Source organism: Protopterus annectens, chromosome 1.part0 (genome assembly GCF_019279795.1).
Source record: "Protopterus annectens isolate FY-2018-M chromosome 1.part0, PAN1.0, whole genome shotgun sequence".
Classification (NCBI taxonomy): domain Eukaryota; kingdom Metazoa; phylum Chordata; order Ceratodontiformes; family Protopteridae; genus Protopterus; species Protopterus annectens.
Genome location: NC_056725.1, coordinates 1,705,916,850 through 1,705,932,256, shown reverse-complemented (window position 1 = coordinate 1,705,932,256; position 15,407 = coordinate 1,705,916,850). Strand labels below are relative to the sequence as shown.

The 15,407-nt window shown below is 38.8% G+C and overlaps 1 protein-coding gene across 1 annotated transcript in view; it reads right to left on the bottom strand.

Annotated features, from left to right (window-relative positions):
- LOC122799593 (uromodulin-like) overlaps positions 1 to 14,021 on the bottom strand; it is a 561,298-nt gene extending 547,277 nt beyond the window's left edge. Inside the window, exon 1 of the mRNA XM_044068761.1 lies at positions 13,871 to 14,021. Within this exon, the coding sequence (XP_043924696.1) occupies positions 13,871 to 13,952 (82 nt within the window). The 5' untranslated portion in view covers positions 13,953 to 14,021. The remainder of the gene's footprint in view (positions 1 to 13,870) is intronic.
- Between the last annotated feature and the right edge of the window lie 1,386 nt (positions 14,022 to 15,407).

Below are 15,407 nucleotides of genomic sequence, written 5' to 3'. Positions count from 1 at the left end.
GTTGGGGTGTGGAACGTACAAAGACTGTGAATGATGATAGTGCGGTACAGGGAAGGGAAGTGAACAGATTAGTGATGTTAATGGGAGGTGGCAGGAAATGTGAACTGCCAAAAAAAATTGTGATATATATGTGGATAATGAGCACAAAACATTTTAAACAAATCTGGATATCAAAACCCATCAACACCCTTGGCTATCACAATAAACAAGTGAAACAGGGTACAGTGACTGATTCTTTTTAACTCAAGCCAACCACTTACTCTTGGCTATTGGCAGAAGAAATTAATGTCAAGGCAGGTTAACTGCAGAGAAAATGAGATTCAGTGGTTCAAGCAGATTGCAAGGGACTGTTTCAGAGTAGTAAGTCTGACAGCAAGGAATGGGTAGTGACTATACAGATACTTCTTCAAACAAAACATATGGTCATGGCAGTAACCAGATCAAATCAAAGGTTAAACAGCTTGACTCCAGTGAGAGCCCATAGCTGGGACAGAAAACAAAGGGCCTGTTTGGAGCAATTTAACATTGAAAGCAAAGAATGAGCTCTGATTATGAAGAGCATTAGAAATGTGTCTGCAGGTGGCCAAACAGTCCCTTACAATGAGGTAAATACAAAGTATCAAAGGCACGCTATGTTACATCAGACAGAACATAACTCAGCTGGATGTCTAGCAATTATATTGAGACATCTGGCTTTTGTCTGACTGCTGTTTGCGCAGACAGCCTGTTTGAGTAGAGGACTGATGCTAACAGCATGCAAAGGGTGCTCTGATTCTGCAAATTATGTGGCCATGACAGCCAGTCAGAAATCAGTTTTTGTCGTATATGGTGGCACATGACACAAAGACAAAGGATGAATCACATTGTCATAATAAATAAGTATATGAAAAGAAGCACAAATCCACCTCAGTAACATTCAGGCTATCACAGAAATATCCATGGAATCAGATAGGCCTTGGCAGTTACATTAAATAATTTCCTGACCTTGGTCAGACCACACTGTCTTCCTTCACTGACTTACTCTGCCAGCCTGGTGATTGAACTGATCATATCCATTCATATCTTTTTCTCAGAAGACGTGAGACATGGGGGAAAATGCTGTCAACATGGGTGGTGAATCACAGCAAAAAAAATGTATTTATGCTTTTATTGACCAGGTTAGTTCCACTAAGCCAGTGTCCTCTTTTCACAGGAGACCTAGGGTGGTATTTACACTGATTAAGAGATATTTGCCCAGGGCACTTCCCCTAATCTTTTTTTCAATAAATACCATACAATCTTCTACATTCACATGAGCTACCACTAATGCAGGCAGTTGAGGCCGTGGTTTAATGTCTCATCCAAAGGACAGCACATTCAAAGCACAACATGCCTTCATGCAGCACTACAGTGTTGGCACTGGAAATTAATCCAAGCAGATCCGCAGTGGTGCAGTGGTAGTATTGTTGCCTCACAGCAAGAGGTTCTCCCGTTCGAGTCTTGGTTGGAGTGCGGGGAGTGCCTTCTGTGTGGAGTCTGCTCTGCATGTCCTCCCCACAGTTGGGTGGGCATTCGAAAGACATGTGTAAATGGGTGTGCTTTCGTTGAAGGTTGAAAGTCGAGCTGGCACCTCGGCATTCATGAAAATCTACTGCCAATCATTAGCGGACCAGAGTTACGCTGCGGCAACCCCTAACCGGGAAAAGCCAAAAGACAAACAACAACCTGGATTTGGGATAGAACCCACAGCCTGCTGGTCTTCCAGCACCAATGGCAAAAGTGCTGCCTGTTGAGCCACTGACAATGACATGCATGAAAGGTAACCAAAATGATTCATCAGTATGGTGTCCACTTCTTCTGTGGTCAGCAAATCTAACTGTTGTGTTGTACAGTACTAGAGGCCAATAAAACTATGATTGCAGAGGAATGACTACTACCACATTTGTGATGGGTGACAGCAAAGCATATATATCTGAGCTGACCTTGCAGTAGAACCATTGGTCATTGTAGCTTAATATTATCTTGTCTCAGTGGCACTGTGTGGCATTCTACAGTCACCAAGCAAATGCACATTTTCTGATTTAGTGTGCATTGGACTGTACTGACCGAGTTTGTTTTACTGTGGAAACAGGCAGACTTATGACTCTCTGATGGCAAATTGTTGAGCCATTCAAAAGTTTTATGTACATTGCTATGAGATCAAAGCAGAATGTTGGCTGTTTGTAAGAAAGCTGAGAATGCATCCACCAAACAAGTATGCTTGCTGTACAAAATTGTATAGCTAACAGTTCTCAGAAGAGGGTGTACTGGAAAGCCTGTGGATTTGTATGCCATTCAAATATATGAGCCTAGGCTTAAACACTGCTTTAACCATGTAGCATATTCAAATTGTGAGGATAAGGTCATGGTGCTACATATTCAGATCATGAGGATAAGGTCAGGGTACTACATATTCAGACTGTGAGGATAAGGTCATGGTACTACATATTCAGACTATGAGAATAAGGTCATAGTACTACATATTCGGACTGTGAGTATAAGGTCATGGTACTACATATTCGGACTGTGAGGATAAGGTCATGGTACTGCATATTCGGACTGTCAGGATAAGGCCATGGTACTACATATTCGGACTGTGAGGATAAGGTCATGGTACTACATATTTGGACTGTGAGGATAAGGTCATGGTACTACATATTTGGACTGTGAGGATAAGGTTATGGTACTACATATTCAAACTGGGAGGATAAGGTCATGGTACTACATATTCGGACTGTGAGGATAAGGTCATGGTACTACATATTCAAGCTGTGAGGATAAGGTCATGGTACTACATATTCAAGCTGTGAGGATAAGGTCATGGTACTACATATTCAAGCTGTGAGGATAAGGTCATGGTACTACATATTCGGACTGTGAGGATAAGGTCATGGTACTACATATTCAAGCTGTGAGGATAAGGTCATGGTACTACATATTCAGACTGTGAGGATAAGGTCATGGTACTACATATTCAGACTGTGAGGATAAGGTCATGGTACTACATATTCGGATTGTGAGGATAAGGTCATGGTACTACATATTCGGACTGTGAGGATAAGGTCATGGTACTACATATTCGGACTGTGAGGATAAGGTCATGGTACTACATATTCGGACTGTGAGGATAAGGTCATGGTACTACATATTCGGACTGTGAGGATAAGGTCATGGTACTACTCAGAAAGTCTGAACAGCCTGTGTGGATGGCCTCATAGAATGTGTAAACAGAATTTATATCTATAGTGCACAATGCTGCCACGGAGCAGCATCAGAACCTTGAAAACAGACAATAGAGTAACAATCAAATGTGCTTAGTGCAATAGTTGCTTTTTCTACCTCATGTGATGCCCCCCCCCCAAAGCAATGACTCTTTTCTAGTGTCACACAATCTACTTATTTATTCCCCTTTGAAGGTGAGAGCCATGTTCATTTTTAAAATGGGCAGGAATTATTTGGCCATTTCATTCCTGGGATGAAATATTGGTCCATTCTTATCTCCAGGAAAAGAGTCAGGTGTTAGGAAGTTGCCAGTGTGGAAGTCAAGCAGATCAGCCCTAATTCTCTCCCTCAAAGTGCTTGGGAACCATAAGTGCAGTTATCCCTGGGAGATTCCTTAAGGATAGACTTTCTCCCACTCCAGGCAATCTCCTGGTTTATGCACCATGTGCTTCATTGGCCTCCCATAGCTGCATCCTGGTTTGCATCATTTAACCAGTAGAGGCCAGCAGTGCAGAAGGTCTAACCATCACTCCACCACCCCATGATGGACTAGGCAACATCACTCACTCACTCACTCACTCACTCACTCACTCACTCACTCACTCCCATCCTCCCAGCCAGGCCCTTCTAGTGCGTGAGCCACTAACTGAATTCATCTCAACTGAGACATAGTCGAGGCTTTATCCCAGTAAGCCACAGAGCTGAGCTAATTGTTGCACATTAATTGTCAGAACTGGTTAGTGAAGAAACTGAGACATGGTGGCATAAATTGCTAAAGTTCCTTATTTCCAGTGGTACAAATTACAGACAAACATCATGTGACATGCATTGAGCAATAACATTACTATCAAATACTTAACGCTACTATGCGGATAGTCAACACCCCCCTTTTTAAATATAATTCATCATTTATTATTTATAGTAACAAATATTCTATGGTGTATTTGTATTTGCATTGTGTTGCAACAGTCTCTTGTTATAATATTCTATCATTTCATGAGCTGTACCGTAATTCAAAGCACACTAGCATCATCAAGATACAGTTATGTTGTTTCAGTTATCTGTCCCTATGGCCCAGAGTGGTAAAGCCCTAACTGCACCCCAGATGACCCTTGTTCAGCTAGCAGTATCAGTGCTGAAAGGATCAGGAGGAAGAGGGTGGGACTGAAAGGTGGGCAGCAGCTTACCCATCCTGTGAAGAGGAAGGCAGCTTGCTCTCTATATTGGTAACACCTGTAGGAATGCAGATATATCACAGCAGTATGAAGAATCGAGTGCAGCAGCACTGCAGACAGTGTGCTGCTGGATCGGGATGTTGTGCATGTATGGAAGAATGCATGCACCTCTCAAGGCTGCTACAGGGGTGGGAATAGGACATTCCATAGTGTCTGCAGATTGGCTTGCTCCCTAACACATGACTCATGCATTCAATGGGTACAAAGGGGCTGGAAGGGTCTCACCTTAATGAAGGATCAAATGGGTCAGTTTAGCATAGGAAGGAGAGCCACTGGGTCAGTTCTGCAGACCACAAAAAAAAAGATGTCACTTCAATTAACTTGCAAGTCTCTGGTATCATGAAGCACTGGATACACCTGGTATGTGCAGTCTCTGAACATGGCAGTTTTCTTAGTGGTCCTCCAAACCTGAACACAAATGTTGAAACTGATACAGTCTCTGACAACACCAGTAATGTCTGGGGCTTTGTTTGATGCCTTTTCTCATCCTGAACTTCTGAATCAGTCTTGGACATTTTGGGCTACTTCTGTAACCAGTCTTGTTTTGATTATGGAATCTTATATTCAGCTTCAGGTAACACACTCTTTGGACTTATTTTTGGTATCTATTGCAATAGCTTCTTGTTTTCCTTCTTGCCAATTTGCTGACATCTGGATCCTCTCTCTACCTTTTTTAGTGAAGACAAAGGCTTGGCACATTTGTCATAGTAAATCTCTTTGTTCTGCTTGATTTCTTTTCAACATCTGAGCAACATATTCTGTAGGCCTTTTAAAATTAAAGCCTTAAGCTTTCCTTTCTGCATCTAACTTGATTGGTCAGAAACCCTGAATTGCATTCAACTCAGAAAAATATTCTGCATTAAGCAAAGTGTATACATCTTCCAAAACTGTTACCAATAGATGATGCTTTTTAATTACCATATTCAAATCTTGTGGGTCTAAGCAGATACTGAATTTGTCCTGTTTTACTTAAGTGGCCATATTGTTAATCAGTTGTACACGTTCTTGTTTCCTTTGCAATACATTTAAGTGTTCCTTTCTTCATGATCCTGCTCTATTCCTTCTTTTACACCTGTGAATACTCTTAAAGGTACATGTGCTACTAATGCCGCATCTAGTGGAATTTTAATCTGGTACTTTCTTAACAAGTAACCTGGCCCAGTGAACAAATCTGAATTTCTCTACATGATGCTATTACTTGAGTGAATCATTATATCTTTCTAGCAAATAGTTTATGCTCTGCGTTTTTACTTCTAGCACATGATGTGAAGAATGCACCACTCAGACTGAAATGACTGTGATCCTGTATAGCACACCGTTTTCTGCATGGCTTGATAATATTCACGTGACCATCTGCACAGCAGTCTGCTTACTGTATGCCTAGGTATTACTCAAAAAACATTCATGCTGAAGCCTCCTTGAATGAATTATTCCCTCTCTCTCTCTCTCTCTCTCTCTCTCTCACTGCTTGGATGCTGTGTATTTTTTGCCCCCATACCACTTTACTCCTTGAAAAAGTATTCTAGTAAAAACAAACAAAGAAACTCTTGTTTCCAGATCATAAACATGTTATGCTTTACCCAGATTCCAGTAGCACAGCACAACACACCACTGTAGAGTCAGCATAGCATCATCCCATACAAATAACTCTTCTCTGGACATACTTTTGTGTACCATAGCAACACACTAATTAATTCCCAGTCAATAATGAGTAGAAGCCCCAAAACAGATGGCAGGAAACTTCATAAATCTAGCCTGGTGAAATAATGTCAAGATATGGAGCCACATGCTATTTCAGATTAAACATTTCTGAATTTAATCCATTCAGATTGCTGGTCTGCACTTTGAGAGTGAAGATAACAGTATGGCTATATCCTGCTTCACAGCTGAGGTGTATATGCTGGCACCTCAAATGGTTATTTAGAACATAGATAGGATCATTCTATATTCTCAGCTGCAAATCTTAATGAGCAGTCCTCTTCCTCCCTAGACTGCTGTCTGGATAAATATAAACGCCTTCTAAACCTTAAGAAAAACAAATGAATGTTCTTCACTCCCAAATGCCTGCCCTACTAAAAAAAAAACCTCATTTTACAATAACGTCATCTAAGCACACAGTCAAATTGAAGCGGTTACACGTACTAAGCTATTAGGTGTAACCCCAGATGATCAGATGAAGTTTGACTATCATATTCAACAGTTTGAACACACCAACAATTAGGATTCTTATACAGGGCAAAACCCTTCATCACACATAAGACCAAAATTAACATAGCCATAGTCTACCTACTATGCCACACCTGTTGTTATCAAATAAATTTGAACAATGCTACAACAAACTGGCAACATTTGCCATCGACCCTCACTATAGAACCCAGCAGTGCTTCACACTAAAACAGCTAAATTGGCTACAACAGTCACATGATCTCACATCTTCTAACACACTTATAATTACTGTTAAAATACAAACTACTCCATAATCCAGAAAAATACTCATTTCTAGATAGCATCATTCAGCCTTTTCCCCTATACAGCACCATGGGCACTGTAGACACAACTAAATATAAACCCACTGCAGGTGATTCATTGTACTCTATCCCATTTCCCTTAGATTACTCAGTTCCTTAACATGTTTTAAATTCCCAGTTGAAACAGCACCTCAAGGACACATTGCTTTTTTATCTGCCTATCCCTAGGATAGAGTCAGAGATAGAAATAGAGTCAGCACCACATAAAAACTTTAAATGCAAGTTTATAGATTACATCTCCTAGGACTCTATTCCAGTTTATTCTACCTCCACTTCCTTTCAACACCTATACCAGCTACAGTACTTTCACAAGTATTTGCCGCACCTGTTTATTTACTAATCTGGTTGATCTAAGTTACAGGGCTTAATATAGGTGGAAAAGCTAAGATTTCCATATTTCATTCTGCATGGTAAATATACTATCCTTCATATGAAGGCGATTAGACAAAAAACTGTGTACTATAAAGGAATTTGTAATTTAAAAGGAGTGTAATATATATAAGAGACTTGCTGTTTTTAAGGAAGGTGCATTACTGTAGCAGTGAATTCTAGTATGTATAAATACAATGGGTTGCCTATAAATGTTTTAACAGTATAGTGTTGCAAGTAATATGTAAATAATCCCACAAGAATGACCCTGTGCTTTCCATCTTAAAGCTAAAATATGAGTGCAGACAGAAATATCATTTTTTTCCTCATGTTTGTCTTCTGATAACTTCCTCCTTTTTAAAAATGAGTCTGCACTCTGCAGCTATTTCATCTGTACCCACATTAATTATTCTTTGCATGTTAAACTCAAATGGGTATTGGACTCTACAGTGATTTATATAATAAACAGAATTTTCATCTGATATTATTGATGATATATAATGGCCAATAAATCAGTTTCAGAGGTAATGACTTAATAAATTATGCATAAATATAAATTGGTTACTGTCCACCTACACAAACAACGAACAGCAGCAGGCATTTCCTCAGCATCATACATTTAAGTTGTATCCTCTTTTCAGAAACTCATTATCTGTGTCTTCTAAAACTTTAGAAGTACTTCCAAAACTCGGTGAATCACAACAGCCAGGGTTACCACCTGTCCCACTTTATGAGGGACAGTCCTCTTTGGGCAGCTATGTCCTGCAAAAAAATTTGAAAAAAATGGCAAATGTCCTGAGAATTTAGGACAAACATTTTTCAATATTTTCTTAATGTTGTGTCTTGTGTCTTTCGGTTTTTCCCGGTTAGGGGTCGCCACAGCGGAACTCCGGTCCGCTAATGATTGGCAGTTGATTTTTACGTGCTGAGTTGCCAGCCCTAACGCACAACCTTCAACGAAGGTTCGCCCATTCATGTCTCCACGCAGACTATGCTCTAGCTGAGAGTCGAACCGCTCATTTTCTTAATAGTTGCATAAAATAGTTTTGTATCCGAAACACCTAAATGTTATAAGAAACAGAATAAATAACTGAAATGCTACAAGAATAAGCTTTTATTTAGGCAAAAAAGTGAAGTTCTGTCATTTGTACTCTCCGTGGGTATGTTTTGCCCTGCAAAATCTGACGTTTCTACAAAAAAATGTCTCAGTTTGGGCATTTGAAAAGGTGGCAACCCTAACAACAGCTAAAACAGTAACACAAAAGTTAGCAGTTATATTTCATGGACTATCAGAGAGGGTGTTGATTTTGTGATGCATATTTGTATTTTGCAGTTATTACAGTTCCCCAATTAGTTAATGGCCCATGCATGTGCAGCAGAAAACATGTTTTGTAGTTATCATAGTTACCCAATGAGTTAATTAAGTAAAGGTCCTCGCATATCTTATGTGCAGCAGTATTGAACAGTGTTAGATCGTCAGAAAAAAAATAATCAAAAGCTAGATAAATAGCTGGTTCCTTTGAAAATCGGATTGCTGTGTGTTTTCACGTAACTGTCTTGCACACTTTCAGAGGAGGGTGACATTTGAGTTATGACCCTGAGGGTGAGGTATGGACACTTAGAACACACAGCTGTAGGACTGTAAGCATTTTGCTGGTATTATGTACCATGTCTTTTATGGGGAAAACAGCTCTTGTCATACTGCATCACTTAACAATTTTTCTGTATTTGGCGTAATTCCCGAAAAACATTGTAAACCTTTTGTGTCTTAAGTCCATCATTAGCACAAGGGAGCCCCAGGGCCTACTAATAGATGGATGAAATGTCGACATAGATGTTTAGTTAATAAGTTAGACAGTTACAAATTGTTTTGCTACTGTAAATAACACACTTGCGCTTGTGACAGACTTACAGTTATGCTGATCAGGCCTTAATTTACTGGCTATTTTTCTGGGGGTCGGGAATTTGATGTGTCTATGTGGAAATCCAGTAGTGCCAAAGTATTTTCGGTTACTTTGAGTCACTCTGGGTAGCCACAACTTTATGACGATTACCGTATTATATACTTCAGTTTCACCAAGATGTCTAAAGCTGCCTGCAATTTCTGTTGCTAGTATTGATATTTTGTCTGTTTCACCAGACAGCAGAGGTTCATCCTAAGAAAAATATATAAAGCCACAAAAAAGTCTAAGCTTTATTTTTACGTCTCTGCCTTTTGGTTGCAATTGCCTTTTTTTAGAAAACATGCTCGTTCATATCTCTTGACTATCCAAATTTTTGCCTCATATTTTTGGTCTGTTCCTCATAAAATCTGCGCTTTTCTGGTAAAACACTGACGAATTAAGTCACCAAATAATGACAGACATTCGTGTTTTCAGACTTCATATCCTCAGAAAATGCATGCTAAGGCAAGTGATGTGGTTCTTGCAACTTTCTATAAGCGGTATTTAAATTGTGACCCTATTTTTGACCCCCCCCCCCCCCCCCACACACACACACACACACACACACACTTATTTATGGCTTTGCCCACAGAATTCTAGCCGTAAGAGGCCGAGAGACATGATGAGAAGTCTGGAAAAGTATCATACTTGGATTCATTCTACTTGCAAGTCTGTCACCACAAGCGGTGCAGCTTAAGATTTTTTTTCTCATCCTTAAGTTTTGTGAAGTAGTAATCACAGGACCACCTTCTTGAAAATCTTACACAGAAGTTAGGTTCATAGGTAGGTACTAAGCTATCTGCCCGAAGGCATTTATAAGCCTAGACAGAATGTGCTGGCTTTCGTCTCCCCCTTAGATTAGTTCCCTGTGCCTCTGTCCAGCAGCCACTGAAGTAGTCGGCTACTTATTGTTAGGCAACGTTTTGCTGCAGGGCGTTAGTATATCTGGCACCCGTGTGTGTAGGGTGCCTAATTATAACATAATAACACCTTAAAGAATGAATGCAGCACCCGACCGATATTTTGTTTATTTATGTATTTGTTTGTTTGTGTTTTTTTTTTTTTTTTTTTTTGTTAGCCGGGGCAGCATTGGCCAGCGCTAACCAATTTCAGTTTCAGAACAGACAATAAAGATGCACATTAGTGAGTAGAAAACGGTATGCAGACATAGTAAATATGCAGAAGCCACAAAAATGTGTGTAGAGTCCGATGTAGCATACTGATGACCATGGACTTTGTCAGATTCAGTAATGGCTTGCAGACTGAGAGAGTAACCCTTGAAGTTCATGTGGGACTGCTCCCATTAGTTAAGCCTTCAAAAGTGGAAAACGCTAACTGTACTGACATTTTGTTATTGTTTGCAAGTCATTTATTCCATAGTAAGTATGTTGCAATAACCGAACGTCTTAGTAAATTTATTTTGTTGGTTAATTGGGGTAGATCACTAAGCCACACGGACTTTCTACAGACTCAGCACTGTCGGGTTGCAACACTATCTTACTTAGAGTCACACAGTGGGCATCAGTAGGGTAACTCACACCCTGAAGTAAGTGGGCATCAGTAAGGTAACTCACACCCTGGAGTAAATGAAGTAGCTTCACAACACCGCATAGCCTTAATCCTCCAAGTGACATTGGACATAAATATGTCAAACATATCTTTCATCTGTGCATCATTATAAAGAGCGCTCCTCTTTTTGAATCTTGAAAAGTCCGTGCTCCACACTGACAGAAATTGTCATACATTTATTAAGATTATTTTTAAGAAATATCGTTGATAAATAATACCGAATCTCATTAATTCATCAAATTAAGTTTTGGAAGCATTAAAACTAGTTATTGATTGTCCAGTGATGGGTTTCTTAGCTGAAGTTGTTGGTGTTTCTTATTTTGCCCATTTATTGCAATATTCCACCCTCAGGAGGTGGAAATCTGAGAGTTAATAACTGCCAGATAAGATAAAGCAAACACTGGGTTTTTCTAAATGTTGAATTTTAACGTGTTTTAACTGAAACAGTTTGCTTTACTGATCGGCGGCATGGACTGACACAAATGCCCCGTTTTGATCTAAATTCATACCTCTTAACTGTACAGATTTTTGCAGAATGTCCAGATTTTTGCCTCATATTTTTGGTCCGTTTCTCGTAAAGTTGTGTTTTTCTGTGACATCATTGGCAAATTATTGAGGGTTGAAGTCAGAAAATAATGACAGACACTTGAATTTCAGACTTCATTCATACTCTTCAGAAAATTCATGCTAATGCAAAACTTGTTATTCTAGCAACTTTTTAAGTTTGTAAGAGCAATATTTTAAAAAGTGTCCCTATTTTTGCACCTTTGTCCCCGTTATTGATGGCTTTGTTTGTCCAGATTTCTTGCTTTAAGACGTTGAGAGGTATGGAGCACATAAGAAGGGGTGACCCTGCCAGTGCCATAACTTTTCCAAGGCACGTTGATGTATTTGCATCAGGCATCTCCTGCTGGGGTAGATTAGGTTGAATTTTAACTTGACGTTGCTTTCTCTTTGTGTACTATAATTTTGCACTTTTTGCCACCTCCTAAAAGCCCCTGAAACTCGAAGTCTCAAGGATTCGGACAAGGTTATCTGTCAGGCTGAGACAGTATTCCTAAATCACTCATTTTGTAATGGTCCCAGTGATACGCAAACTACATTTTCGTAGTATCATCCTGCTAAATCGTGTTATTTATATGGGCACACTTTTGTTCAGGCAATATGCAAGATCCTTTCTACCAGCCCCAACAGTTGGGAATCATTTCTGATGCAATGCTATCAATAAATTGTAGTTTCTTTCATTGTTTAGGATTTTAATCCACCTGCAGGGCATGAGGCTTACTGGTAAATTATCTCGCTAAAGGAAGAAAGAGCAGTCTCGCTAGTTTTTACACCTCTAATTTAGCGTCATCCTGATATACCCGATGTAAATTAGAGCATAAAATCTTAATGAAAGAAGCGGATGAAAGAAAGACTTAGCCTCATACCGCTCAACCTTTTAGTGAAAGAAATCTGAACAAAGCCTAAAATAATGGGTTGACAAAAGCTTAAAAATAGAGACAGATTTTAAACATAGCTCTTATAATCTTAAATTACTAGAATAAACCAGTTTTGTGTTAGCATGCATTTTCTGAATGATACGAAGTCTGAAATGCCAATGCCTGTCATTATTCAATGACTTCAATCATCAGTGATTTGCTAGAAAACCATACATTTTATACAGAACAAACTAAAATAGGAGGCAAAAATCTGAACAGTTGAGATGTATGCATCGTGTATGTGTGTGCGTGTGTCTGTGTGTGCGTGTGCATGTCTGTGTTTCTCAAGAAGAAATTACTTACTGTAAACTGGTTTGTCATATTTAATCGAACTCGTTTGCATTTGGAGCTGTTTCTCTTGCCTGGTTTATCCAGGAATAAGTTATGTATATCTGAGGAATAATGCTATTTAACTTAATGAAATGAAAATTAAAAAAAAAAAAAAACTAATATAAGGCATAAAACAATGAAACAGTATTTCAGCCAATTTTTTTCCAAGTAGACTGTTAATGGTGGTATGAGTCATCAATGTGTATACAAAGAATATAAGAAAATGTTCTCAGTAATTATGGATTATGATAATTCAGAGTTTAGAACATGCCATGCCGGTATATACAAGGAGCTGCAGTATACAACATTTACATTTGACTAAAGCTGCAGAACAGCAGTAAGGATCTGCTGAAGAAGTTCCATTTAAAGGTCACCGTGATCTGTTGACAAAGAGTCAAAGGTTGTGAAATAAAGTCCTAGACAATCTTACAATGATGCTTCAGTTTTATGAAACACAATTTTTAGCGAAGTATGCAGTAACATTTAATGCAAAAATGCTATAAAGCAAGTAATGTACAAAGCATGAGTTTCTTAATAGCTAAGAAATATGCAGAAATGATGATGAACTTGTGGTTAAGTATAGCAACATAAAACGAAATAATGCAAAATCAATATATATATATATATTGTAAGGGTGAATATTTCACAAATACCTTGATCCCAACCTATCCCCACCACAGCCTCAGTACATACATATGCTACAATATGTTCAGAGTCCATGTTTGAAGCAGTCTACCATCTTTGTATTAAACAAGCAGGCTGAATTGCTTGACCAGAGGGGTGTTATTGTTACTTCAAACACAAACTCAGAAAGTCCTCTAACTTATTTATACATAATCATATTTGTTATGCACATCTCTCAAACCCAAGTATGTATTACATGCCACATTATTTTTACAATAAATAAGTTACTGCAAAGTTATAACTACTAACCCATTCTAAAATCAAGGATAATGAAATCACCTGAAATATTCAAGGGGAAGTAGTTTTGAATATATTTTGCATTACATTTTATTGTGTTTCTGGCCCATCAATAACAAGGGCTCATCTTAGAACTCACTCCTTCTCATTCTTAAAAAAGAAAGTCAGATCCTTGATTTCATTGTTCGCAGTTTCTTCACCTTGTCTAGCAATTTCATTTGCTGTACACATATGCAAGCAATTGTTGGACTTACCCTCCCCAGAGTCAAACTGAGCAGCTGTTAAACTGAACAAAATCAAAGTTGTTGTCAGCAGTGGAAGTTTAAAAAGTGTCATCTTGTCAGAATGCTGTAAGTCACATCTAACTTCTGAAGCTGTGCACTTTCCTCTGTTGACCCGAGTTACTTTTGTTGAGTTCCCTTGAAACACCCTCTCATCCCCACCCTCTGTCTTACTTTACTCATTGCAGCACAGCAACCTGCCCTCAGAGGGAGGCGATATAAAGGATGGCCATTGCACAATAAGATTCCTGAAGTGAATCTGTGGATGGACTGGAGACCAGAGTGACACAAACACACACATGTTTTGAGCAATCTTCTTTGACAGACAGGCCATAATCAACCCCAGGGTCACTCTTAGCTCAGTACTGTCTCACTGCCTACCCCTGCATGAAAGATATGCCCCATTAGGCATAAAGAAGGGATTAAGGCAATGAGGAGGTTGAATGCAAGTGATATGCATGATGCTGAATGTCTGTACCTTGTTTTAACTTTTCTTCTGCTCTGCCTTGCTACCAAACTGCTATATTAAATGCTGTATTTGATGGGTATGTATTGAAGAGTTATCACTCTGAGCCTTTCATAAATAATAGAAAACAATAAATAATTCCCATCTAAGTTAAGTCAGTAGCCTTTTTATTTTTTTTTTGGGGGGGGGGGGGTGGACTGTGATATTAAGCTGTTTGACTTTTATACTGACTTCATTTGTAATACATATAACCCACTCAGGATCAGCCATTTGTACCATTAGAATGTAGGTTGGCCATGGACTGACAATAACTGTACTTTAATCATGGGATCATTGCATTAGCCATAAACATTTATGTTAAGTTTTCCTTTCCATTTGTCTTTCATCTCCTTTTATTGTATCTTATGATGCAAAAATACATATGATGCAAATATTATTTGGATGTACTATAAAGCTGAAATAATTCCTTCTTTTTATGCTATTGTCCAGTAAATGAGTGCTGAAGAGTGAAACGTTTGTCTTCTGTAAGAAAAATGGAGACTGACTGTGATATTATACTCACAAAGTATGAAACACAAAATAAGCTTGCCAGAAGAAACCCTTATATTACAATAGTCCTGCTGCAAGGTGGGGCAGCATAAGTACATGAAGTTGCACTGTTCTATTTATAGAAGACAGGACACACTTGATATAGTTATAACAGCTATGTCCAGACTTCTAAGTGAAAATACAACAAAGAAATCCTGTATTTAAATATATATCTGCTTATCTATTTTTTTTACTCTAGCATCTTTTTTCAGCAAAACACTTTGACTCACTACCATATACATTAGTGTGTGTGTGTGTGTGTGTGTGTGTGTGTGTGTGTGTGTGTGTGTGTGTGTGTGTGAGAGAGACTTACTGTTTACATATTCCACCCCAAAGCATCCCCTTTAACTCACACAAAAGCTGGGTAAATGCTTTAACTAATAGCTATGACATCTGATATCATTACAGACTAATTAACAGAAGGTATCAGTGCCCAACTCAGCTTTCCCTACTACT